The 27,180-nt window shown below is 31.7% G+C and overlaps 1 protein-coding gene across 1 annotated transcript in view; it reads left to right on the forward strand.

The window, feature by feature from the left end:
- The window catches only part of LOC140434764 (solute carrier family 53 member 1-like), a 106,711-nt gene that overhangs the window by 44,941 nt on the left and 34,590 nt on the right, over positions 1–27,180 (forward strand). The window contains exon 7 of the mRNA XM_072523261.1: positions 21,359–21,553. Within this exon, the coding sequence (XP_072379362.1) occupies positions 21,359–21,553 (195 nt within the window). The remainder of the gene's footprint in view (positions 1–21,358; positions 21,554–27,180) is intronic.

The following is a 27,180-nucleotide window of genomic DNA, read 5'->3' on the forward strand; positions in this document are numbered from 1 at the left end:
TACCAAGGGGCATTGGCGATTGTTCTTAGAGGTTCAGATTAAAAATCTTTGTATTTTCATAACATTAGATTTGCTCGCTGATCCCCAGAGCTACGAACCATATGATCAAACGAGTTTTATTTTATTATAACTTAGCAGATTGTTTTCGATCGATAGGTGTGAGTTTTTTCCCAGCATCTAGTAAAGTTTTCTGTATAAAATTCCTAGTTGTAGTCTTTTAACTAATTAATCTTTAATTAAAAATTAAATTTAAAAATTAATCTTTTAATTAATTAGTAGATGTTAATCTTTTGTACACATTAATTGCAAGATAGTTTACATCATCCTTTTGTAGTAAAGGATATTCATCAAGGTTAACTTGTGGACACTCTTCTTAGAGTAGTTGTAATGTGTGTGGACTTTGGGAGATTTACTTTAATTTTCCAGAGTTCAAACCAGTTTTGTTTATATGCAGTTGCAGTATCTCTGATGCTATTACTAGATTACTATGAGATGTTAGGAAAGCCGTATCATCTGCAAATGTTGCAAACCTAAGGTTATTGCTTGTTGGTAAGTCAGCTGTATATAAGAGGTACAAGATCGGTCCGAGCACACTGCCCTGAGGTACACCAGATTTGATGGGTTAGAGTTTTGTGTGGGTTTCACTACACCTTACTAGATATCTTCTTTCTGTAAGGGATGATTTAAGCAGTCTGAAGTAGGTGTAAGGCAGGTTTTTCTTTAACTTGTACAGAAGTCTTGTGTGCCAGACCTTGTCAAAAGCTTGAAAGGCATCTAAAAAGGCTGCACTACAGTATTTCTTGTTTTTAAGGCTAAATCTTATTGTTGTGTATAATCTGTGAACGTGTTCTATTGTAGCGTGTTGGTTACGAAATCCGAATTGATGGTTAGGTATAAGACCCTTTTTTTTCCAATATTGGTTTGGTGTTTCTCAACAGAAGTTTTTCAAAAACCTTGGGAAATGACTGGGAGTAAACTAATCGGTCGGTATGAGTTGACATCTTTTGGATATTTACCAGGTGTTTAAAAGAGTATAATCTGTGCCACTTTTCATTACAAAAGAAAGTAGTGCAGACCTAACATAGCATTGCAGATCATTGTAATTATTCCGTAGCAATCATGGGTAAGTTCTTGAAGGACCTTACCTGTAATGAGATTGTATCCTGTGCAGCTTGTTGGGTTTTATCTCATTTTTTATTATCTGTTTTACTTTTTTAATGTTAAATTGGAAGATTGGTAGTTCCATTTAATATGGAGCGTCAAGAAAAAAATGAAGTGGTTCTTCTTGTTCTTGTTTGTTCTGCGAACGATGTTCTGCGAATCTCTTGAATTTCTCTGTAACTGTTGTTGCCCATTTACCTTTGGCATTTTTTTAAAGGAGGTATGGCGTCTTGTGGCCCTTTTAATTTTATCGCCGCTTTCCATAAAAAATAGTTTGTATCTTTGAACGGCATCAGATTTTCAAGCTAAGTTTGGATTCCCTTATTTTTTCTTCTTTTAACAGACTTTTAAGTCTTCTGGTAATTCTGTTTAGGTTTGCTTTGTCAATAGGTGCGTGTGTGTTTTGTCACTTTTTCCTTAGTTTTCTTTTCTCTTTAATCAAGCTTTTTTCACTCAGAGAACAATTTATGCTTTTCTTCCATATTGTCTGTTCAGGAGTAGCACTCCATTCCGCCTTTTGTATAGAAGTAGTAAGATATTGTAAAGCATTTTCAATTTGTATTTCTGTTTTGAGTGGCAAGTTCATTGATATTTGTTCTGTAAATGCATTTCGAAATATGTTCCAGTTTGTTTGGTTATTGGTTAGGACTGGAGGCTTACTTCTAAGTATAACTTTTGAGTCTAGATCAATTAGAATGGGAGAATGGTCTGACGAAAGGTCGCAACATGAACGTAGGAAAATTAAAGCAACTGATCTGGATTTTAAGTGTTTTTTTACATATTAAATAATTTTAATAAAAAAATTTATTAAAATCCTTTGTAAAAGGAATATATTTTTTTAAAAACCCAAACGGGCTGTGTTAGACAAAACGTTTTCGGAATCCATTATTCCATCATCGGTGTCTAGGAGTACATGAATGTAGCCACTAAATACATGGGTAAAAACCCGTTAACAAATAATTAGTTATATTTGTTTTACATTATATTTTATAAATTATTAGGATGTTAAAGTTACCGTTGGATTAGGTAACATGGCGTAATAATTTATAAAATATAATGTAAAACAAATGTAACTAATTATTTGTTAACGGGTTTTTACCCATGTATTTAGTGGCTACATTCATGTACTCCTAGACACCGATGATGGAATAATGGATTCCGAAAACGTTTTGTCTAACACAGCCCGTTTGGGTTTTTAAAAATATATACCTTTTACAAAGGATTTTAATAAATTTTTTTAATATATGGTATACAGCCAAATACAGGAACGTAGATTCCTTGTGAATTTTAATAAAGTGTAATTTCAATTAATCAGAAATATAAATGAACAAAATGGCATCAATTTAGGAATAGGTGCATACTTTTTTTGGACACACTGTACAGTAAAATTATTTTTTTAAATAATTGGAAATTAACGAGTGCTTTATTCTTTTGAATTTTTTTAAATCAGATTCACATTTTATTAAAAGCCTGTACCCTATTTATATTTTTTATGAATGGTCAAATTTTATTGCTCTTTGGGTATTTTTATCATTGACGAGTACTAGAAAATTCTGATGATGGTTGCCCGCGGTCGTTTAAGAGAATGGGTCGGTATAAAAAGGTGTAAATGAACGAGGATTTAAGATGGTCACTTTATAGGAGGGGTCGCTTATTATAATCAATATATTTTAAGTTTATATCTGAACCATAGACCAATTAGAGTAAGAGTTATTCTAGATCTAAAACTAGAAAGAATAAAATAAGTCACCAAACCAAAAGTAACTGGTATAAATATTAACAATATAAAAGGAAACTCAGATCAGTACCAAAGGACAATCGATAAAAGAGTACATGACCAAATCGACAGAATTTATTTATTATAAATGATTCTAAAGAAATTGGAGTTCCGCAACAACAAAATTAACATAGGAAACTCTCTGATAAAACCGGAATAACGCTTAAACAAAGAAGGGAAATAAAAGTAAACAGCAACATATAGAAACTACACATAACTTTGTAAGACAATAAGGAAAAATATTAAGGAAAACATAAGAAAATACAATGAAAGAATAGTAGTAAATGCAATCGAAAACAAGAAAAACTACAAGAAAACAAGAAGAGCATTAATCATTGAGAACGAGCAAATCGTTGCTATAGCAAACGAAAATAAAAGAATTACAGGCAGAAATGAAATAACACAACTCGTGACTAAATTTTACAGCAAATTACACAGAACTGCCTAAGATCAAGATGCATTTTAGATCACTGTAATACAGCAAACATAATTATAATTCATAAGAAAAGTAGCAAAGATAATATCAAAAACTACAGACCTATAATTCTACTACCAATCATATACAAGATATTTAAAAAGATCACCAACAGATTCTTCTTCTTCTTTCTATGCCGTCCCCATTAACGGAGGTTGGCGACCACATTTTTAAAAGCTTCTCTGTCTTTTGCAACGTGGAATAATTCGTCTACAGTCATGTTTGTCCAGTCTCGAATATTTCGCAGCCATGACTTCCTCTTTCTACCTATTCCCTTTTTGCCATCGACTCTACTCTGCATGATGACCTGCAGAAGACTATATTTATTATTTCTTAGTATGTGTCCAAGGTATGCAGTCTTGCGTACTTTTATCGTTCTCAACAATTTTTTGTCTCGACCCATCCTTCTCAGCACTTCCTCATTGGTGACCCTGGCAGTCCATGGAATTCTTAACATTCTCCGGTATATCCAAAGTTCAAAGGCTTCAATCTTTTTAACTATTTGCGCTTTTAGTGTCCATGTTTCTACGCCGTACAATAGTTGCGACCAGACGTAACATTCAACAAACCTCAGTCTCAGCGCAGTATTCAGATTTTTGTCACAGAACAATTGTTTGAATTTTAAGAACGCTGCCCTTGCCATTTCTATTCGTACCCGGATCTCTTGGTCTGGATCTAATTCTGTGTTGATGTAAGCTCCCAGATATTTATATTTTGTCACTCTCTCTATTTGCTGTCCACCAAGAGTTAGTTGTTCATTATTTATTGGACTCCTTGATACTATCATAAATTTGGTCTTATCTGTGTTGATGTCAAGTCCCATTTGAATGCATTCACTATTTATTGCATCTAGTAAAGTTTGTAGTTCTTCTATACTCTCAGCCATAATTACCGTGTCATCTGCAAATCTTATGGTGTTTATGATTTCTCCACCAATTCTTATTCCCTCTTTTCTTTCCCATAAGGCTTTTCTGAATATGACCTGTGAGTACACGTTGAAAAGCGTCGGAGACAAGACGCATCCTTGCCTAACCCCTCTCGCAATCGGTATATTATTTGTTTCTATATCTTTCACCTTTACTACTGCTTTCTGGTTCCAGTATATAGCCTTAATAAACTCAATGTCTTTTTTGTCTAAATTGATGTTTTTTAATCCATCTATTAACTTCATATGCTGCACTCGGTCAAAGGCCTTCCTAAAGTCTATGAAGCATACATATGCACTCTTGTTATATTCCCGACATTTCTGCAAGAGTACCGTCAACGCAAATAATGCTTCTCTTGTACCCATGCCTCCTCTGAAGCCAAACTGAGTTTCATCTATCTGCTCCTCACATTTCTTATAAATTCGGTTTTGAACAATTTTCAAGAGAATCTTTAAAGGGTGGCACATTAGGCTTATCAATCTATAGTCATTACATGATTTGGGATTGTTGTTTTTTGGTAGAGGTAAAAATATCGATTTAAGCCATTCTTCCGGGATGTTGCCCTCTACATATATGTGGTTGAGAATTCGGGTGAGTCTCTTTATATTACCGTCATCTAAGGCTTTTAACAGTTCAACTGGAATTTGATCAGGACCCGGTGCTCTTCCTTGTTTTGCGTTCTGTAGGGCATTCTTTACTTCTGAGGGTAAAATTTGTAGGTATTGTTTTTCTTCACCTATATCTTGTTCATTTTCTCAAACCAACAGATTAACAAATGGATTATATGCTGCGCAGCCACGAATTCAAGCTGGCTTCAGAAGTGTCACGGTATTGGGAAACCGTATATAGAGCCTCTAGAATATATATATATATATATATATATATATATATATATATATATATATATATATATATATATATATATATATATATATATATATATATATATATATATATTGATACGATTGGGGTTTATAGAAAATAATTTATAAGTTATATACTAGAGAATTTTATAAAAATATATTTATGTGAGGGCATTTTAAGAAATTAGCATATAATAATTGTAAAAAGTTGTATTTTAGTAATTATAATGTGGTAGATATATGTAAGTGAGCCATGTGACTAGGCAACCAACTATACAGTGAGTGATAGACAGATATTTATACTCTGAAGTGACGTTTAAGAATATTTACGAATATAAAGTGGGGTTATAATAATATATTGTTTGAAATGTGTATTTTATTAAATTAGAGTGTTAGTTACTAATTTGAATGTTTATTCTAATCTGAAAAGCCTAAATGTCAACAAAATTATCAATGGAACATTAACGAATTCTCCAGAGTGCAGAATTTGACCTGTGTTTATGTTGGAACATTCTGGAATAATGATTATGGCGGTGGATCGAACAGATATTTTTTTCGAGAACATCTATATAGAAGTTAATAGAACGAATGGAACATGATCTCTTACCAGATGGTTCTGGAATATTAAAAAGGATATAAATACCCGTGATTTGGATTCAAGATGGCAGTTTTTAGTCAGAAGTCAAGCAGTTTATTATGAAAGTTAGTAGATTAGTTAGTGAAGTCAATTGTTCACAGTTTTAGTAAGTCAGTCAAGCAGTTTAATAAGAAATATGAAAGTTAGTTGGAGATAGTCCAATTGTTTAATATAGTGAGTTAAATGAAAATTAAAAATTATGCATATATTTAATGCACATTTATAATTATACACAAATAATTATTGAAGATTATAAAAGTATATTAGAAGAATATTGGATGGACATTGGAAGGAATTAAAATTATATTATGATTGGAGATTAGTATAAATCAACTTATAATAATTGGATATTGGTATATTGAAAAGAAGAATAAATATAAATGGTGTGCTGGTTTGCTTGGTGGTGTAGAAATGCTGGTGAAGAAAAATATATCTTAAATTGGTAGAAGCTGATAATTGGAAAAAGAAATTTCACAAAAACAAGGATAACCCAAGTACGAAGACATTCAGTGGTGATTAGAATATATATAGTGGAAAACAGTTCATTTAGGCATTCAGTGAAAGAAAGGTACAAAATTTTGTTAATATAATTTAGTTAGTGTCATAACAATTTCAATTTTGAAGATAGTTTGTTTAAATTTTACATTGTCTATAGAATTTAATTAGTTTTATAAGAGTATCAATTTAAAGATAGTTTATTTTAAATTTACATTGGCTAGGTTAGATATATATGTGTGTTTCATAATAGTTATAATAAAGATAATTTAAAAAAGTACTTACAAACTAATTCTTTGAGAACCGCGATAAAAACCCTATATATTATATTATTAAAAATACTCATTGCTCATCATTCAAACAAAAAACACATCATAACAATTTGGCACCCAACGCGGTGGCTCTCTATTTAAAAGAATTAGTTTGGGAAGATAAGTGCTCTCATATAATTAAATTAATTATCAGTAGAAAGAAAAAATTATAGATTTTATTTTTAATTATATTTGAACAAGTAAAGTCTCAAAATGTCTCAAGAAAAGAAAGGTACAAGAAGCAAAAAGAATGAAGAAGATGTGGAAGTAGAAACACAACCTATACAAGAGGAGAGTTTAGTTCAAGTTCCACAAGATACTGCAGAAATGAATCCAGAAAGAGAGGAAAATGTCAATATGGCAGCTTTGATGTCATTAATGATGCAGATGAACAAGACAATAGAAGAGAATTCAAAAGAAATCAAAGAAGACATAAAAAAATTGGAAGAGAATTCAAAAGAAGTCAAAGAAGACATGAAAAAAATGGAACAGAAATTGGAAGAGAATTATAGAAAATTAGAAAAGAAAATAGAAGATAATAATAATAAAATTGTAAAACAAATGGAAAAACAAATGGATATGTTTAGATGCAAGGAATATTAACAAGATTACTGAAAAGCAATTTGAAGCACCAATGAGTATAGATGGAATATTAGGAAGAATTACAGGAATGTCATTTTTCACTAAAATCGATTTACAGCATAGTTTCTGGTTAATACCTCTAGAAAGAAAAAGTAGACAGTATACAGGATTTCAGATAGATGGAGTAGTATATCAATTCAAAGTAGTACCATTTGGACTTCAATCATCTTGCAGTGCTCTATGTAGATGTCTTTATGATATTTTGGATCAATATGAACATTTTGTAATTCACTACATTGATGATATATTAATTTTTTCTAAAACTGCTGAAGATTATGAGAAACACCTAAAAATTATAATAAATAGATTAGACAAAGTTGGACTAAAAATAAATCAAGAAAAATGTACATTTTTTCAAAAAGAAGTCATATATCTAGGTTATAAACTTAACACTAAGGGAATCGAAATGGATCCAGAACGGACACAAGTCATTCAGGAATATAAAACACCACACAATTTAAGAACTTTAAGAGGATTTATTGGAATAATTAATTATTATAAAAGGATGATACCAGATCTAAGTATAAAAGAAATTCCATTACTTGAACTACTGAGAAAAGGTGTAAAATGGAGATGGGATCAGAGAAGAGAACTAGCATTCCAAGAGATTAAAAACATTTTTCTGTCAAATTTGAAAATATACTATCCTGACTACACACAGCCATTCATATTAAGAACAGATGCATCAATAGAGAGATTATCAGGGGTATTATTACAAATACATGATGGGGTCGAATACCCAATACAATTCATTTCAAGAATTACAAAGCCACATGAAAAGGGTTACTCAGTTTCAGAATTAGAACTAGCAAGTATAATACACTGTGTCACAAAATTAAGATTTTATTTGTTGGGTAATGAATTTACTATAGAAACAGATCACCAAGCTTTAACGTCTATATTAAATAACAAATATGGAAACAGTAGAATACATCGGTGGAGTCTAATACTTAGTGAATACTGCTTTGAAATCAAATACATTTCTGGAAAATCCAATATAGTGGCAGATGCTTTATCAAGGTTAGAAAATACACCACAAAAAGGGCAGCGAACAATAAAAATTGGATTAAATCAATTAGTAGAAAGTACAGGATTATATTCTAAAGAAGAAATTATAAGAGATCAGATCAATTTGAGTGAAAAACAAAAAGTCCTTAGGAAAGATGGGGTATATTATAAAATAATAAATGGCATAGAAGTATATGTAATAACTAGAACTTTAGCAAAGAAAATATTGAAAAATTTACATAACAATTATATGCATATTGGTTCAAGAAAGCTATGGATGCTATTTAGGGACAATTATTTTGCAAAGAATGACATAAGTATAGCAAAGGAAATTACTACCCAATGCCCAATATGTCAACTAAACAAAGAAAAGAATTTCAAAAACCAGAACACATATAAATCTAATGTTGTATATGAAAAACTAAATACAGTTTCCATGGATTTTATTTCAAATTTAGTTCTCAGTCCAACAGGAAAAAAGCATATACTAGTGATAGTTGATTTATATACAAAATTTATTAAACTATATCCCTGCTCTAGAACAAATGTTAAAACATTAAAATTATATATTAATCAATTTTTCGAAGAAATAGGACCATTTAGAAATTGCATAATAGATAATGCTACATATTTTAACAACCAAAAATTTCGGACATTTTGTGAGAAAAAGGGAATCAACATTCATTTTACAAGTATCAGACATCCTCAGGCAAATCCTGCAGAAAGATATATTAAAGAAGTTATAAAATATTTAAGGATACTGTGCCAAAATCAACACGAAACTTGGCAGCAACATATACCACAAGTAGAGTATTTTTTAAATAATACACATAATTTGAATACAGAGGAAGTACCAGAATATTTAATGTTTGGCCATATAGGAAACAGAAAGTGGATTAGTGAATATAATCAGGATATGTTAGAACAAGTAATGCAGAAAGTGAATAACCGAATTAGGAGGAAAGCTGAAAAATATATCAGAAGACAAAATCGAAATATAAAAAAACCAATCACATTTCAAAAAGGAGACCTAGTGTTAATTCGTTCACTTAGAAAAAGTAATGTTAAAGAAAACCGTTGTAAGAAATTACAACCAATGTTTGAAGGTCCATATACAATTGAAAATCAGAATGGACTAAATAGTTATGTGTTAATAGATGCAGAGAACAGACTAAGAGGCATATTTCATATCAACGACATTTTTCAATATCATGAAGAGATTGAATAATGATTTCTATACCTTTAACACAAATATAATAACACTAATAACTTACTGATATATCCATTTTATTCAATAGACTTGATTTGTTAAATGGTAGATGGTAGATTTCATTATTTTGAATCAATTTGACATCATACTTGTTGAATTTTGTATATATGGAAATTAATTTGTACCCTAAAAATCATAATTTGGGGTTAGACACAAAATTGATACTATAATTGCTATAAAAATGTCTTTCTAATATAATAAAGTAAAAAAAAAAAACTTACCAATTTATATTGATGAAAGTTATTTTGAATGGAAATAATTCCTAGATTTTGTCTATAAACAAACAGAACACCATATCGATTATATTTTTAATTAAATTTATATTTTATTCTCTGATATCGCATCCATTGCCCATTTGACATGACAGTTTGACCATAGAATAGCCGAACTGTGCTCCGTTGTTCTCTGCTTTGACATAGACAGCGAACAGGGATGTATTTAACACATTTTAAATAAAAAAAAAATTGATTTATTAAATTTAATAAGGTATGAGAAAATTAATATTTAAAAAAATAATAAGTAAATTATTTATTTTAAATATTATTTTGGGGTATTGATACGATTGGGGTTTATAGAAAATAATTTATAAGTTATATACTACATAATATTAGATATAAAAAAGTATTTGATTATTTTAAATAAGTTATATACTAGAGAATTTTATAAAAATATATTTATGTGAGGGCATTTTAAGAAATTAGCATATAATAATTGTAAAAAGTTGTATTTTAGTAATTATAATGTGGTAGATATATGTAAGTGAGCCATGTGACTAGGCAACCAACTATACAGTGAGTGATAGACAGATATTTATACTCTGAAGTGACGTTTAAGAATATTTACGAATATAAAGTGGGGTTATAATAATATATTGTTTGAAATGTGTATTTTATTAAATTAGAGTGTTAGTTACTAATTTGAATGTTTATTCTGATCTGAAAAGCCTAAATGTCAACAAAATTATCAATGGAACATTAACGAATTCTCCAGAGTGCAGAATTTGACCTGTGTTTATGTTGGAACATTCTGGAATAATGATTATGGCGGTGGATCGAACAGATATTTTTTTCGAGAACATCTATATAGAAGTTAATAGAACGAATGGAACATGATCTCTTACCAGATGGTTCTGGAATATCAAAAAGGATATAAATACCCGTGATTTGGATTCAAGATGGCAGTTTTTAGTCAGAAGTCAAGCAGTTTATTATGAAAGTTAGTAGATTAGTTACTGAAGTCAATTGTTCACAGTTTTAGTAAGTCAGTCAAGCAGTTTAATAAGAAATATGAAAGTTAGTTGGAGATAGTCCAATTGTTTAATATAGTGAGTTAAATGAAAATTAAAAATTATGCATATATTTAATGCACATTTATAATTATACACAAATAATTATTGAAGATTATAAAAGTATATTAGAAGAATATTGGATGGACATTGGAAGGAATTAAAATTATATTATGATTGGAGATTAGTATAAATCAACTTATAATAATTGGATATTGGTATATTGAAAAGAAGAATAAATATAAATGGTGTGCTGGTTTGCTTGGTGGTGTAGAAATGCTGGTGAAGAAAAATATATCTTAAATTGGTAGAAGCTGATAATTGGAAAAAGAAATTTCACAAAAACAAGGATAACCCAAGTACGAAGACATTCAGTGGTGATTAGAATATATATAGTGGAAAACAGTTCATTTAGGCATTCAGTGAAAGAAAGGTACAAAATTTTGTTAATATAATTTAGTTAGTGTCATAACAATTTCAATTTTGAAGATAGTTTGTTTAAATTTTACATTGTCTATAGAATTTAATTAGTTTTATAAGAGTATCAATTTAAAGATAGTTTATTTTAAATTTACATTGGCTAGGTTAGATATATATGTGTGTTTCATAATAGTTATAATAAAGATAATTTAAAAAAGTACTTACAAACTAATTCTTTGAGAACCGCGATAAAAACCCTATATATTATTAAAATACTCATTGCTCATCATTCAAACAAAAAACACATCATAACAATATATATATATTACTCTTACCCAACCCTAGAAAATATCTTCGGCAAAATAAATTGACAGAACAAAAGCCTACCTATTGATGAAGAATAACTCAGTCATGTGCAAAGTACATCGTTCTCATCGCTAATAATCCTGCAGAACTACAAGAACTTATATAGACAAGTATTGTTTATTGTTAATACTGAACGCTTTTTGTTGGTCAATTGTATGCTGAAGAGTTTAAGCAGTTTTGTGAAGGAGGAGGCATAAATATTTTTTTAGGAATATAAAAGGCATACTTTCGGGTCCTGCAGCTAAGTTTTTTTAGCTAGTTTAAGCTAATTATTTTCTTAATATCGATTTGCCTTAAGTAGCTCTCTATTATTTTTATGATTCCTTATTAGCCATTTCTGAACTTTGTTTATTGCAGCGTCTTAAATTACTACATATTACACAATGGTTAAGTGTCTACAAAATTTCCTCTCGAGTCTTGTTTTGCCAACAAATCTACTTGTAGATTCCCATGCACTCCTTTATGACCTTGTTTCCATATTAAAGACATTTTATTATCGTTTGTAAAGTTTTTGAATAGACCTTTATAGTTCTTCACCAGTTTTGATTTGGTAAGGGGGTTCTTTACAGACAGAATAGCCGTTTGGCTGTCTGTATAAATGTTGATTTCCTTAACTTTGGAGTCTCCTTTTAGAATTTTAATAATGCAGGTTACCAAAACAAAAACTGCTTGGAATACAGTTGTATATTGACTTGGGCAGTCCATTTCTGATCTAAAGCTCATCCAGTCAGCACTAAAATTTTACATTTTATTAGACTTTCTAAAGATTTTTCTGCTCTATTGAATATAAGGATGTTAAAGAGATGTCTATCGTACAGGTCATAAACGACATTTCACGTTAAACAACGATATGTTCCGGAATCACATAAACTTAGGTCTACTACGGACAAAGTTTTAGTTGGGATGTTGAAATGAGTGTCAGCTTCATTGTTTAGAAAACAAGTTTCGATTAATATTTAGTGTCTTTTTTAGAATTTTGTCTGTGCCATGTGTAGTATCTGAGCCCTGCGCAATGTTGTGAGCATTAAAGTCTTCTACAATTAAAAAAAAGAGAGTTGAAAAATTATATCCCGTAGTTCGGTCTCGGAGAGATTATGAGTTGGTGGAATGTATATAAGTACTGCAAATTATGATTTTATTATGACACCATACTGATATTGAAATAGTTTTTAGGTTAGTCGTTAAAGGTAAACATATTAAGTAAATATCACTATCGGCAAAAATAGAAGTCCCTCCGTTTGTTCTTAGATATTCTTTTCTACAATGCTAACAGCCTTTTAAACCTCTGAGAGCGATTTGGAGATTTTTATAAGGTTATTTTCTTATAAGCAAATTATACTGGAGTTCCTATCACAGATTAGTTGTTGGATTATTTCTAGATGAACAAATAATTCGTCACACACAGTTTCATAGTATGAATGAAACTATTGTTACTATGTTAATTTATTAAAATGTTCTGCTGTTAGATACTTAGTAATTGGATCTTTTTTGTCAAGTAATGGGTTATTTTTTAGTTTGTGTTAAAGTTGTTGTTGGTGTGGCGTTTGTTCGTAGGAATTCTTGAGTCTGAAGTTTAGGAGAATTAGTAGTTTTGATGTTGGAGCATCTTGCGGTAGTGTGTCCTATGTACAAGTAAACAGAAAAAACTGCGATGGTGACGATTTGACTCGACTAGACATTGATTGATGCGGTGTTGCCTAATCGAATATTATTTTAGAGGTTTTCCATTGAACTGTAATATTAACACTCCATAATTACTGTAATGAGTTTATAATTATATTTATTATCAGAGCCCTAATATCAAAGTTAAAATGTTTGAGGTAATTGATAAAATATGTTATTTGCTGAAGTTATTAGTCATAATCATTAAAATGAACTGAATGAATGGAAATCTATTAAATTAGAAAGCTAAATTTGTTTCATACTGAGAATTGCGATATTTAGTTAAAATAAATTGTTTCCGACGGTTGTGGAAATAAGCTAATAAAAATAAATTTACCTGTTTTTATTTTCAAATATCAAGTTGGCTATTTTCGCTTCTTCTTAACATGCCATACACCAAAGTGCGTAGGCGACTATCTCATTACTAGAATTCTGTTCTTGGCGGCGTGACACAGCTCGCCTCTATTGTGTATTCCTGTCCATTCTTTAATATTCCTTAACCAGGATAATTGTTTGCGGCCGGCTCCTCTCCTACCTTCGATCTTCCCTTGTAGGATTAACTGTGGTATTTCATATTTTGCTCCTCTCAATATGTGCCCAAGGTAACCAGTCTTGCGTTTTTTAATTAATTCAAAGAGTTCTCTTTCCACGCCGGCTCTCTTAAGGACGTCATCGTTTCGAACTCTATCCACCCAAGGTATGCGCATCATTCTTCTCAATGACCACATTTCAAATGCTTCAAGTTTGTTGATAGATGTTTTTTTCAAAGTTCACGTTTTCATGCCATAAAGCAAGATGGACCATATGTAGCACTTGACCATTCTGTAGCGTATTTCGAAATTTAGGTTTTGATTACATAGGAGCGGTCTGAATTTCACAAAAGCTTGTCTTGCCATTTGTATTCGGGTTTTTATCTCTTGTTGTGGATCCGATTGGTCATTGATTGTGGTGCCAAGGTATTTAAAAGTTTTCACGCGTTTTATGCGATCGTCACCTATGCATATTATCGGGTTTTCTGGAGGGTTTCTGCTAATGACCATATATTTCGTTTTCAAAATGTTGATTTTGAGGCCATATTTTTTACCTATGCTATTCACCCTATCAAGTAATAACTGCTGATCTTCCAAATTATCAGTTATAATCACTGTGTCGTCCGCATAGCGTAGGTTGCTAATTGGTATGCCGTTCACCTTAATGCCTAATTCCGTGTCTTCTAATGCTTCCGCAAAAATATTTTCAACATATAAATTAAAAAGCATCGGAGAGAGTATGCAGCCTTGGCGGACACCTTTCCGGATTTCAAATTCATCCGTATATTGGTCTTGATCAATCCTCACCTTTGCCATTTGGTTCCAGTATAGATTCTGAATAATTCTGATCTCCTTCTGGTCCATGTTGGCCCTATGTAGTAGTTCCATCATGATATCATGTTTAACATTGTCAAATGCCTTCTCGTAGTCGATGAAGGTGAGGTAGACATCTTTTCGTTGATCTAAACAGTTTTGTATTAAGGTGTTCAAACATAAAATTGCCTCTCTTGTTCCTAGTCCTCCCTTAAAACCGAATTGTGTTGACCCGCTAAGTTCTTCTAGTATCTTGTACATTCTTGAGTGTAATATCCTAAGGAAGAGTTTCAGCAAGTGACTCATTAAACTGATTAAGCGGTGTTCATTGCATTTTGTGGCATTAGCTGTTTTTGGGATCATCACAAAGGATGACTGCAGCCATTCTCGCGGAATGTAACCAGTATCATAAATTCTATTGAACAGCTTTACCAAGATTTCGATATTCTCCTCGTCTAGTAGTTTTATTGCTTCTATATTAATTCTATTCTATTTTCGCTGTCGGAATTTAATTGTAAATCGTCGCTATCTGATTCTTCATCTGGATTAATAACAATACGATCTACGACTACATCAATTAGTGGCTCTTTTGACATCAATTCACGTTCAGTTGCGATGACTTTCTCTGTTATTTTTTTCCACTCCTCCACAGGAAAGGTTTCAAAAAATTCGTCCGACAGCTGCTGGATTGATGTAAATGTAAAGTCTACATTTCTGGCTCCTACATATGATTTCAAAGCTGCCCAAACCATTTCAATGGGATTCAAATCTGGATGGTATGGTGGGAGTCTAAATACATCATGTCCTTGTGCTCGTATAATTCTATCGATTGCATATTTTACATAACGAGATTTATGCAATTTTATTATGTTATAGAGATCAGGCTTCAACATAGAGGCAGTATATGCAATATTTCTTTCCCGAAGCCATTCCTGCATAACACACTTTTTCGATGCAGATGTGGGACATTTATCTTCCTGTGTATTATGGTATGGCGCATTATCTAACACTATTACACTATTCGGAGGCAAGTTACACAAAAGATTTTCTTCCAACCATTTTTTAAAATTTGCATAGTTCATGTCATCATGATAGTCTCCAGATTTTGATGACGACTTGCACCTCACATAAGAACCAGGAACAAAACCTTGTTCATTTCCTGCCCCAACAATAATTAAACATTGCCCTTTTGACACTAGTTTTTTAAGTCCATTATTACCAGTAAATCCAGTAAATAAGTTTCGTCAGTAAACACTATAAATAAATTTGCATTTCTTGCTTCCTTGATATTCCTCAGATATTGCAGCCTTAAATGTCTAATTTCGTGTTTCTCTATCAACATTTTTCTGTTGTCGACTGTTTTTTTCCAGCGAAACCCAAGTTTGTGGAATTCCATCCTCATACTTTCTCTACTACCTGCATAATTCAATTCATTTACAAATTTTTGGTGAATTTTTTTAATTGTGGGAACTTGTTTATGGCGAAGATGAAAATCATATATTTGTCTCCGTAATATACTTTGACCACATGGATCTAGCTGTATTTTTGAGGACTTTTTTTTTGTCGTTTATTAGGTGTGGAGAATCCGGGGGTTTCTCCATTTTCAACCTCATGACCCTCTTTAGCTATTTTTCTGACGCTGGATAAACTGACACCTATAACAATTGAATATTATATTAACTTTTTCCTCTTATTCAAATTTTTATCATATAATCATATATTCATATATTCAAACATTTATAATATATTATATATATTTTAATATAATTATACGATCGCTTTACCTGTCAAAGCAGCTACTCGTTCTTGCACTTTCGATAACTCAATAAGAAGAACATTTCCTTCTGCTTCCTGTTGCGTAAATTTTAAAACCGAGTATATAATTTCACGAGCTTGTGCACTCAGAACCCGATTTCTTACGGCACTTACGTGATTCATTTTAATAATAAGAAATAAAATAATAAGAAATTTCACCTCTTGCGTACTAGAATATTATGAAAATTCAACAAACAATCACTATTTCACGAATTACGAGGTTATCTGACAACGTAGCAAATAGCAACGTAGGTTTTATATGGATGTTTACGCTTCGAAAAATTGCATACAACTGACTATCGGCTCCTCCGTTTATCGATGAAGTGACCTTGAGCATTGCAGCTATATCTCTCGAATTGTACATGCAAATAAAGCACTCCATTTTGTCAGTAGATAAAAATATACTGTATGATGTGGGGTAAAATTCAATGAGCAGAAGATTTGTATGTGTAATTGTCGGTAGGTAGAATTATTTAAGCTTGCCTTCAGAACTATAAGATGTGAGTATATTAATTAAAATGAAACTTTTAACTGGTGAAGTCCAATTTTTATAGTGTATATGATAAGGTGAGGTCTTAGTGACCCCAATTTTTTTTGCGAAAAAGGACAGTGATATTTGTTTAATTAAAAAAATTGCATCAGTATTTTAAAAACCTTTAGTATAGCATAGTAAACCAATAGTACTTTGTAACTATCCTATTGCCTTGTAAATATAAAATTAAGTTACATTAAAAAATTTTTCCCAAAAAGTAAACGTACAATACGTACGTACGTAGGTATATACATTCAATTTAACCTACCAACACCAATAAACAAATAAAAACAAATGCTAGGATAAAAATTACAACTAATTCTGATAGGCAATCTTTGCAAATATGTGTTTCACAAAGGTGGCATATTGGCGCTTCTCACCTAGCGCAAACTAGTTTTGTGTTTCTATTCAATTATTATGATCATTTTAAGCACTTTACCGTTGGTAAACAGTACTGGAGCAGTCTATTTTTAAAATTAAAGCTGTGTTATGTTTCACTTATCTTTAAATTTGAAAATAGTTAGTCTTCTTTCCATATGATCCTGAACAAGCGACCATGTCAAAGACTTGATTAATTCATACCTCGACTTTTAAGAATTTTCCGGTAAGCATAAGTATATTAAAAATGCATTAGCAGAAGAAATGTCCAAAAGAGTATAAAAAATAGTAAGTGGCCATCTTTGACTACTACAAGGTGTAGTAGAAACTATACTCCATTCCACGAATATACGGCTGTTTTAAATTCGCTTTAAGGTATCGATTTAAATGGTCCGATGTGCTGAATTGTACAATAGTAAATTCTCCCCATTTTTAAAATACTGTTATGACAAATATAAACCTTAGATTTAAATATGAAGTTATGATATAAATATAGAGTTAATAGTTTATAGAATAGTAATTCAGATTTTGAAGTACATAATTACAATCATTGAGTTTAGTATTGTAAACAAGTTGGTTTTTGAATTAAGTTATTTAAACGAAGAGTAACAATACTTAAGTGATCAAATAGTGTAATTTATTTAGTCGAATATTCAATTAGTATAAAAAAAACAAAAAAACTTACTTATTCTCTTATTCTCTTATCCTAATCTCCTAAAACTATCATCAACGATCAGATTCACAGCCATAATCAGTCGGCGATATATGAAACTGTATATAAATTTTCGTTACTTTTTAATATCTGTAACGAATTGTTACTTTAACTATTAATAGCCGGTATGTTATACCCGTTACTTTCGGAACTTTTAAGAGTACATCCCCTCAAAGCAAACAAATATTTAAAACTAACAAAGTGAAATATTAAATCCTTTTTCTGGTTTCTGAACCATCGTTCTGCCAATTTCTTTTCATTTATATTAAAAATAGTATATTTTCTTTTTATTACAGTTGTAGTACCTAATAAAGTAATAAAATAGTGTAATATCAAAGAAACCCGGCATGCCTCTTTGGTGTTTACATTTCACGGAAAGCTTACCCAAATGTCTGTCATTATATTTATTTATACATAGTAGCGTTTGTGTAAAAATTTTTGTTATTTTCGGATTAAATTTCACAATAAATTTTGCGTCTATCTGAACATCTATTAACTGAAATAATTTTAGTTTAGATGTCATACTAGTAGATCCTTTTTATTGGAATAATGATTAGACCAATTTACCTTCATACTTCTACTTGCACAGTAAAATATTCGTTGTCGAAGTAATCCAAAACAGTCGTATATTCGTGGAATAACCTATATACATTTTTCGTCGATTGCATCAACGCCTCCTTTGGTTTGATTAAAAATTCGATAATGTCAGGTTTCTTTGTTTAATTTTTTACGGTATAACTGTGTTGCATCAAAAATACCACTTTTCGTAGTTTGGGTACCTAGGAAAATAATGTAGCTCAATCGCCAAATCCAAATAGACAAGAATCCTTGAGCTTAGTTTGTCTGGCAAAAAAAGAAGTAGGAATCTCTCTTATTTATTTTTTTTACAATTCTCACGTAACTAAAACCTTACTTTCTCAACTGAGTAATAGCTTCTAAAGATTTGAAACAGCTGTCCGATGTAACATTATGGCTTGAATCCTCCATAGATTTTACTAGACGAAGAACTGATTGAGTTGATTTATTAAATTTTCTATCCTCTTCTGAAAATGTTTGGCCATCCCCTACAGACCTTGTATTCAAACCACAACACAAACAAACCACATTCCAGCGGGCTGGAAAAAAGGTAACATTATCAAGTTTCCAAAAAAAGGCAACCTCACACTGTGCAAAAATTGGAGAGGAATAACCTTGCTTACTGTCATAAATAAAATTTTTGCGACCATCTTACTCAAAAGAATAACAAACAAGGTTGAGTTTCGAGCTAATCAAGCAGGCTTTAGGCCAGAATCCTCCTGCATAGACCACATTAATACTGTGAGGGTAATAATGGAACAATCGGTTGAATGGAACACACCCCTATACATGGTTTTTGTTGATTTTGAACGTGCCTTTGATAGGTTGTCTCACGCTGCTCTATGGAAAATTTTAGAGCTAAGAAACATCCCGCAAAAAATAATTTCTATTAAAAAGTCACTATATACTGATGCGAAATGCAGCGTGACACACAATGGGATCAACAGTGACGAATTCAACGTACTTACTGGAGTTAGACAGGGATGCGTGCTTTCTCCGTTTCTTGTTAACATAGCTATAGACTATGTTCTCTCCAAACTAGACTCCGACACAAGAGGGATACAATGGACGTTAACCACACGCCTAAGCGATCTAGAATACGCGGACGATATCTGTCTATTAGGTCAAAGGTTCCAAGATCTGGCTTACCAATTGGAAACACTTTCCACTGAAGCCAATAAAATAGGTTTAAAAATCAATATTAGTAAAACCAAGTCCATGAGAATAAATGCAAGGAACAACACGCTATTCACTATCGACAATATGCAGATTGAAAATGTGGAAAACTTTACGTATCTTGGAAGTGTCATAACAGAAAATGGAGGTACAGAAGACGATATTCGTATGAGGATACGAAAAGCTCAACAAGCTTTCAGCACGCTCAACCCTGTTTGGAGATCTGGCGAGTATACTACAAGGACAAAGATCCGAATATTCCGATCAAATGTCATGTCTGTTCTACTCTACGGATGTGAAACCTGGAAAGTGACAAACACCCTCACAGACAAACTGCAGGTCTTTGTTAACAAATGTCTACGAAGAATTGTTCGTATATTCTGGCCTAACACTATCAGAAACGACGATCTGCTACACCCGATCGAACAAAAGAGGGTACAAAATGAAATTAAGTCCAGAAAGTGGGGTTGGATCGGTCACACACTCCGAAAAAATAGTTGCAGTATCGCAAAGACTGCCCTAGAGTGGAATCCCCAAAAAGTGGAAAAGTGGAAGAGTGGAAAAAAAAAGAGGTCGCCCAGTACAAACTTGGAGAAGATCCATCATGGAGATAAGAGGCCAAGGAAAGTCTTGGAATGAGGTGAAGGCCTTAGCGCAAAATAGAACCCGATGGCGCGTTTTCACTGAAACTCTATGCTCCACTTAGGAGTTCAAGTACCTTATATATATATATATATATATATATATATATATATATATATATATATATATATACAGACCTTGTATAAACATACTCATCTAAAAAGTAATGGATTCGGGTGTCAGTAAGTGCCATTTGTTCTTAGGAGAGTCTCTTCTGAAATATCGTTTGTTATTATACATTCCCAAGCACTTTTCCCAAGACACAATTTTTCAAGAGACTTTGCTGGTCCAAAAACATTAGGAAGATGATAAATAAAGTTGCAACTTCTGGTTCTTACATTTGTATCGATAATCTGGAACAATCTCTGAAGGTCTGCATTCTTTGAGATATTATATGCAACATTTACTGTAGTTTCCACTTTTACGTTTCCGGCACCAATTCCATTTCTGTTCGTGTTCTTTCGTATTCTCTGACATAATCGGGATCATTATCTGAGTCATCGTTACCGCTCTCATTCGTTTCTACAAAACTTTCAGCCCATTGTTCAAACCTAGGATTATCCGAATCCATTTTTTTTAACATATGTGACAAGTCCATTTTTCTATAAAAAAGTAAAAAAAAATTACAAATATATTTATAAAAAACGTAATCAGTGAGGTGGGGTCACACTGACCCCACAGCGTAGTTATTTCAGTATAATTTGTAAACACTAACCTATTTACTTGCGACTATCTCCCTGAACGTCACACAAAACAGTGACGAAAAGATAGTGAAGCGTCACCAATAACGGGTTAAATTAGCTATTTATGATGTTTTATTATTTTATTACAATTTTATTTATCTATTTGTTTAAATTGTCAATGTTAATAAGCACATAATTTTTAGATGCAAACTACTGCGTAGCAAACTTTCTAGGATTAAGAGCTTTTGTTGCTTGTCTTCCACCTTGGTTTCGATTTGCACAATGCCTTAGAAGATACAGAGATACTAAGGAAGCGTTTCCCCACATAGCCAATGCGGTTAAATATGCTACGTCGTTTTTTGTAGTCATCTTTTCAACTTTGAATAAAATATTTGACGGTAAGTTTCTTTGAAAATACATACTATAGCGAAACCTGCACGAGATTTTGCAAGGACGACTTTTACTTCTAAATATATAATATCTTTTTTAACCTCCACAAATCTAAAAGTATAAATTAAACTTACTCTAGCTAGCTCATCTTAGGAGTAAATTAGCCTGTCATGATAACAACATTCATGTAAATAGAATCGCAATAAATGAAATTTAGTTTTAACTAAAATATTTTTTATAAACTGAATTAAAAAAAAATAACACGTAGCCCCTCGGATCTCTTACAATGAAGTGTTTAATTCAAAGTGTCTTCTGCTCTTTTTTTGGTCACATCTTATTTCCGGATCCATATATCATATTTAAAACATCACATGGGTTTTGTTATTTACCATTCCTTGGAGTAGATATATTTTCATTAAAGCTTATGGTATGGTTTGGTAGTCCAAAACTTGTGCATTGAAATGTCTCATGGGGTTTTGATATTTTTCATATCTTAGAATGGTTATATTCGCATAAAGGCTTGATAATCCAAAAGGAATGAGCAAGTATGGTTTAAAAATATACTGACGAAATATTTTGAGGCTTAAGAATGAGTAAGTACGTCAAGATTTGCAGACGATGAAGTAGTGATTACACAAGACCAAGACGACCTCAACTACATGATAAAGAAACTACAACAAGAATATACCAAGGCTGGCCTAGATATTAACCTCGCAAAAACAGAGTTCCTATCTACAAGCGAAGAAGACATAGAAGGTAACAATCAAAGGAAAGGATAAATTTAAATACTTGGAATTTATAATCACGAAAAAGGCAACAACAGAGGAAGAATTACACAAAGATTAGGACAAACAAGAACAGCAATCCGACAACTTAACTCAGTATGGTGGGATAGACACCTAAATATGAAGACAAAAACACAGATTTATAAAACATTAGTGCGAAGTATTATGACATATGGAGCTGAAAATTGGATCATAAACAAGAAAACCAGCAGTAAGATAGTAGCAACAGAGATGGAATGCCTGCGAAGATGCTGCATAGTAACAAAAATGGATAGATGAAGTAATGACGAAATAAAGCAAAAAAAACCTCAATACAAACAGACATTCTAACATATATCGAACAAAATAGACTAAAGTGGTATGGACATGTAAGAAGAACTAGCGACAGCAGATAGATAAAGAGAATAACCAAATGGAGCCCCATACGAAGGAGGAAAAGAGGACGACCCCAAATATCCTAGAGGAACGAAGTAGAGGACGCAATGAGTAAGAGAGGCCTAAACGATGGAGAATGGGACAACAGATAAAGATGGAAACGGTTGAGTGAGGGAAGGCAGTGAATACTGTAGAATCCCTATATATATATATATATATATATATATATAGAAAAGAAATTTAATCTTTGCAGATTAGTTAAATAGTAAACTCTTAAATATTGGGGAAATCTGCAAGAAATACTCTAATGTGTATCAATTGTTTCGCCGAACGTTTTCGCCAAAGAGAATTAATTTGGCTTCTTCAGGGCTGAAAGAGAATAAATTATAATTAGCTACCATATATTATCTATTAAAACATTATTGATCTTACCGTAACTTAGAATTGTAGAGTTAGAATATTAAAAAACTTTGCTAGTAACATAGTGGTGGTTTTTGTTACTATGTGCAAAAAAAAAAGTTTTTTATAAGAATTTAAATGTATGGTAGCTTCGAACTTGACACGTAAAGGCTTACCCAAGGTTAATCGAAAAACCCAATGCAACTACATTTAAAAGGAGGTAATTCTTTGAAATGTCGGCAATAACTAAATTTTTGATTTTTAGATAGTTAAAAGTGAGGTTCTGTTTAAGCCAGAACGCAAGCGCTGACAACTTCATTATAGTTGGTATGAATCTTTATGTCGTTAAGGTTCATTGGTAAAAAACGAATGAATTTAAATCGCAGTAAAGGGAAATATTATTTTGATTTTCTTTATTTAATTATATTATATTGTTCATGTATTATTGAATCTTATTGAGACGTATCTAAGAAAAGCAAGGGAATGTTATATATTTTTTGTTAATGAAAATTAATTATAAAGGTATGTTAGTTGTTAATGGATATATCAGTCAAGTTAGTAATCTGTGATATAGTATTGTTCTTGGTATCTGATTTAAGTAACAGGTGGTATATATCGCTTAGATTCTTGATGTCACTCTTAACATTAATGGAGAAATCGTTAAGAAAAATATAAGACATTTCAATGAACTCTCTTTTAGATTTATTGTTCTCACGGTGGAGAATTGTGGTGTTGGTATAGTCCATGAGATGACCAGTGGAATGGACATGTTTGGCTAATGCACAACGGTCAGGGTGAAGTCGAGAATCACTTTTGTGTAGTGTAATACGTGATTTCAATAATTGAGATGTTTGACCGATGTAGGAATTGTTGCAAGAGAGACATGGAATGTTGTAGACAATATTACTAAGCCTATCTATGGGAGTCTTATCTTTTATCTTAGAATAAAGATTATTAATTGTTAGGGCTGATCTACAAGCTACAATAAGTTTAATGTTGTTATTATTATTGCCAATTATTATATATATATATATATATATATATATATATATATATATATATATATATATATATATATATATATATATAACAACAATACAACATACGGGTTAATTATGGTGCTGAGGCGTTGAGGTTGCTCAAGGATTACCAAAAAACTAATGTCAGACTAGCAAAAGAAAGGAATCGGAGACTTTTTTTATTGTCATGTCGTTTTAAAGGTATAACACCAAAACACATTGTTCATGCCACCTCCTCTGTTCAAAACTATATTCACAGAAATGGTTTCTGGCAACTGCAGGGATGTCAACAAATTATCAGGTTAGATAGCAAACTTTTAAATGTTGAGATTGCAACCAATCATAGAGTTCTCAAACAGTTAGAAAAATCACTCACTGAACAAAAAACCGAAATCATTAGATCAACCTCGGAATATGATTGGATGCAATTTTCACATATTCAATCTATTAGATATAATAAAATATTTTATTCAATTAAATCAGATAATATCAAAAAAATTAACTCACTATATCAGTCCTGTTGTAAATCTGTTCTTAAAACTGATCCAAAATGGATTAAAAATTTATCTTCCACAACTATTCCTGATGATATTCTAGGTTTCTTGGCATTAGGAAATAAATTTAGCATCGAACCAAAGTTAGGAAAAGATTTTCAAGTAAAAACACTTTTAGCAGACTTAGAATACATAATTTCTTCATTGCCATCTGAATTAGAACAAAACTTAATCCGATCAAGAACCACTAACATTATCACTAATCACATTTTGAATACTTCTAAATCATCCAATACTTTTTTTCATAACCTATATACTAAAACTAAAAAATTTCTTAAATATAATCCTGAGCTCTTAGTGACAAAAGCAGACAAAGGTAATGTTACAGTCATCTTAGAAAGAACTCACTACTTACAACTGTGTTCTTCTCTTATAGATAATAATAGATCTTATGTTTCACTTACATCCAATCCCACTTCTTCTCTGCAAAGGAAATGCAATACATTAATCGCATCCTTAGCCTCTTCCAATGAGATTGACCGTAACACAAAGAAAAAACTAACAACATATAATGGGAACATTGCAAAGCTTTATGCTTTGCCAAAAATCCACAAACCAACACTATCGGTTCGTCCCATAGTAGCTTCCATTGGAACACCCACTGAAAATATCTCAGCTTTTGTTACATACATACTTACTAATGCATATAATTATGAAAGTCAATATTACATTAAAGATTCCTTTGAGATGGTAAATAAATATAATGGCTACATACTACCATCAAATTATGTCCTCGTTAGCCTTGACGTTGTATCCTTATTCAGCAATGTTCATCTAGGAATATGTCAAACACATCAATAGAGATCAACTGGGACCGTATTAGAGGTTGTTGTTCCATGTCTTACGACAGATTCATCAGCATCGTCGAATTTCTCTTTAACAACACTTACTTCTCATTTAATGATAAATTCTATCAACAAACTTTCGGTACCCCTATGGGAGCTAAGATTTCTCCTATCATTGCAACTTACGTTATGGATTATGTATTAGACTCAGTCATTCCTTTACTATCCTTTAATATTCCATTTATTAAAAAATATGTTGATGACAATATTTTGGCTATACCCAATGACAAGGTAAATGAACTACTGGATACTTTTAATGGTTATGACCCCTACATCCAGTTCACTATAGAGAGGGAAGATGGTAATTGGTCCGTCCCCTTTCCCGACATTAGGATGATCAGGGAAACCAACAACATCAAAATAGATTGGTATCAAAAACCGACCCATTCTGGTAGATACCTTAACTACAACTCATACCATAACAATTCTACCAAAGTCAACTTAATCAAACAGATGAAAAATAGAGTAACAAAACTATCAGATCCTTCATTTCATACAAAAAACCTACAAATCCTACAGAAACTTTTTATTTCAAATGCTTATCCAACACCATTAGTTAATAAGATTTTGTTTAATACTATCCATGACGAAGATATTACACCTTCCTTCGCGACTAACAATGCTGATCCTGATGTCTTAAGTGGGAGCCCAGTCTCGGATACTCATATAAACAAATATTTTTCATTACCATATTTCAGAGATATCACTCCGGGGTTAACAAGGATTCTGAAAAGTGTTGAAAATAGCTTTGGCAATAATAATAACAACATTAAACTTAATGTGGCTTGTAGATCAGCCCTAACAAAATAATCTTTATTCTAAGATAAAAGATAAGACTCCCATAGATAGGCTTAGTAATATTGTCTACAACATTCCATGTCTCTCTTGCAACAATTCCTACATCGGTCAAACATCTCAATTATTGAAATCACGTATTACACTACACAAAAGTGATTCTCGACTTCACCCTGACCGTTGTGCATTAGCCAAACATGTCCATTCCACTGATCATCTCATGGACTATACTAACACCACAATTCTCCACCGTGAGAACAATAAATCTAAAAGAGAGTTCATTGAAATGTCTTATATTTTCCTTAACGATTTCTCCATTAATGTTAAGAGTGACATCAAGAATCTAAGCGATATATACCACTTGTTACTTAAATCAGATACCAAGAACAATACTATATCACAGATAACTAACTTAACTGATATATCCATTAACAACTAACATACCTTTATAATTAATTTTCATTAACACAAAAAAATATATAACATTCCCTTGCTTTTCTTAGATACATCTCAATAAGATTCAATAATACATGAACAATATAATATAATTAAATAAAGTAAATCAAAATAATATTTCCCTATACTGGGATTTAAATTCATTCGTTTTTTACCAATGAACCTTAACGACATAAAGATTCATAAGAACAATGAAGTTGTCAGCGCTTGCGTTCTGGCTAAAACAGAACCTCACTTTTAAACTATCTAAAAATCAAAAATTTAGTTATTGCCGACAATTCAATGAATTACCTCCTTTTAAATGTAGTTACATTGGGTTTTTCGATTAACCTTGGGTAAGCCTTTACGTGTCAAGTTCAAAGCTACCATACATTTCAAACCTTAAAAAAAAACTTTTTTTGCACATA

Source organism: Diabrotica undecimpunctata, chromosome 2 (assembly GCF_040954645.1).
Source record: "Diabrotica undecimpunctata isolate CICGRU chromosome 2, icDiaUnde3, whole genome shotgun sequence".
Classification (NCBI taxonomy): domain Eukaryota; kingdom Metazoa; phylum Arthropoda; class Insecta; order Coleoptera; family Chrysomelidae; genus Diabrotica; species Diabrotica undecimpunctata.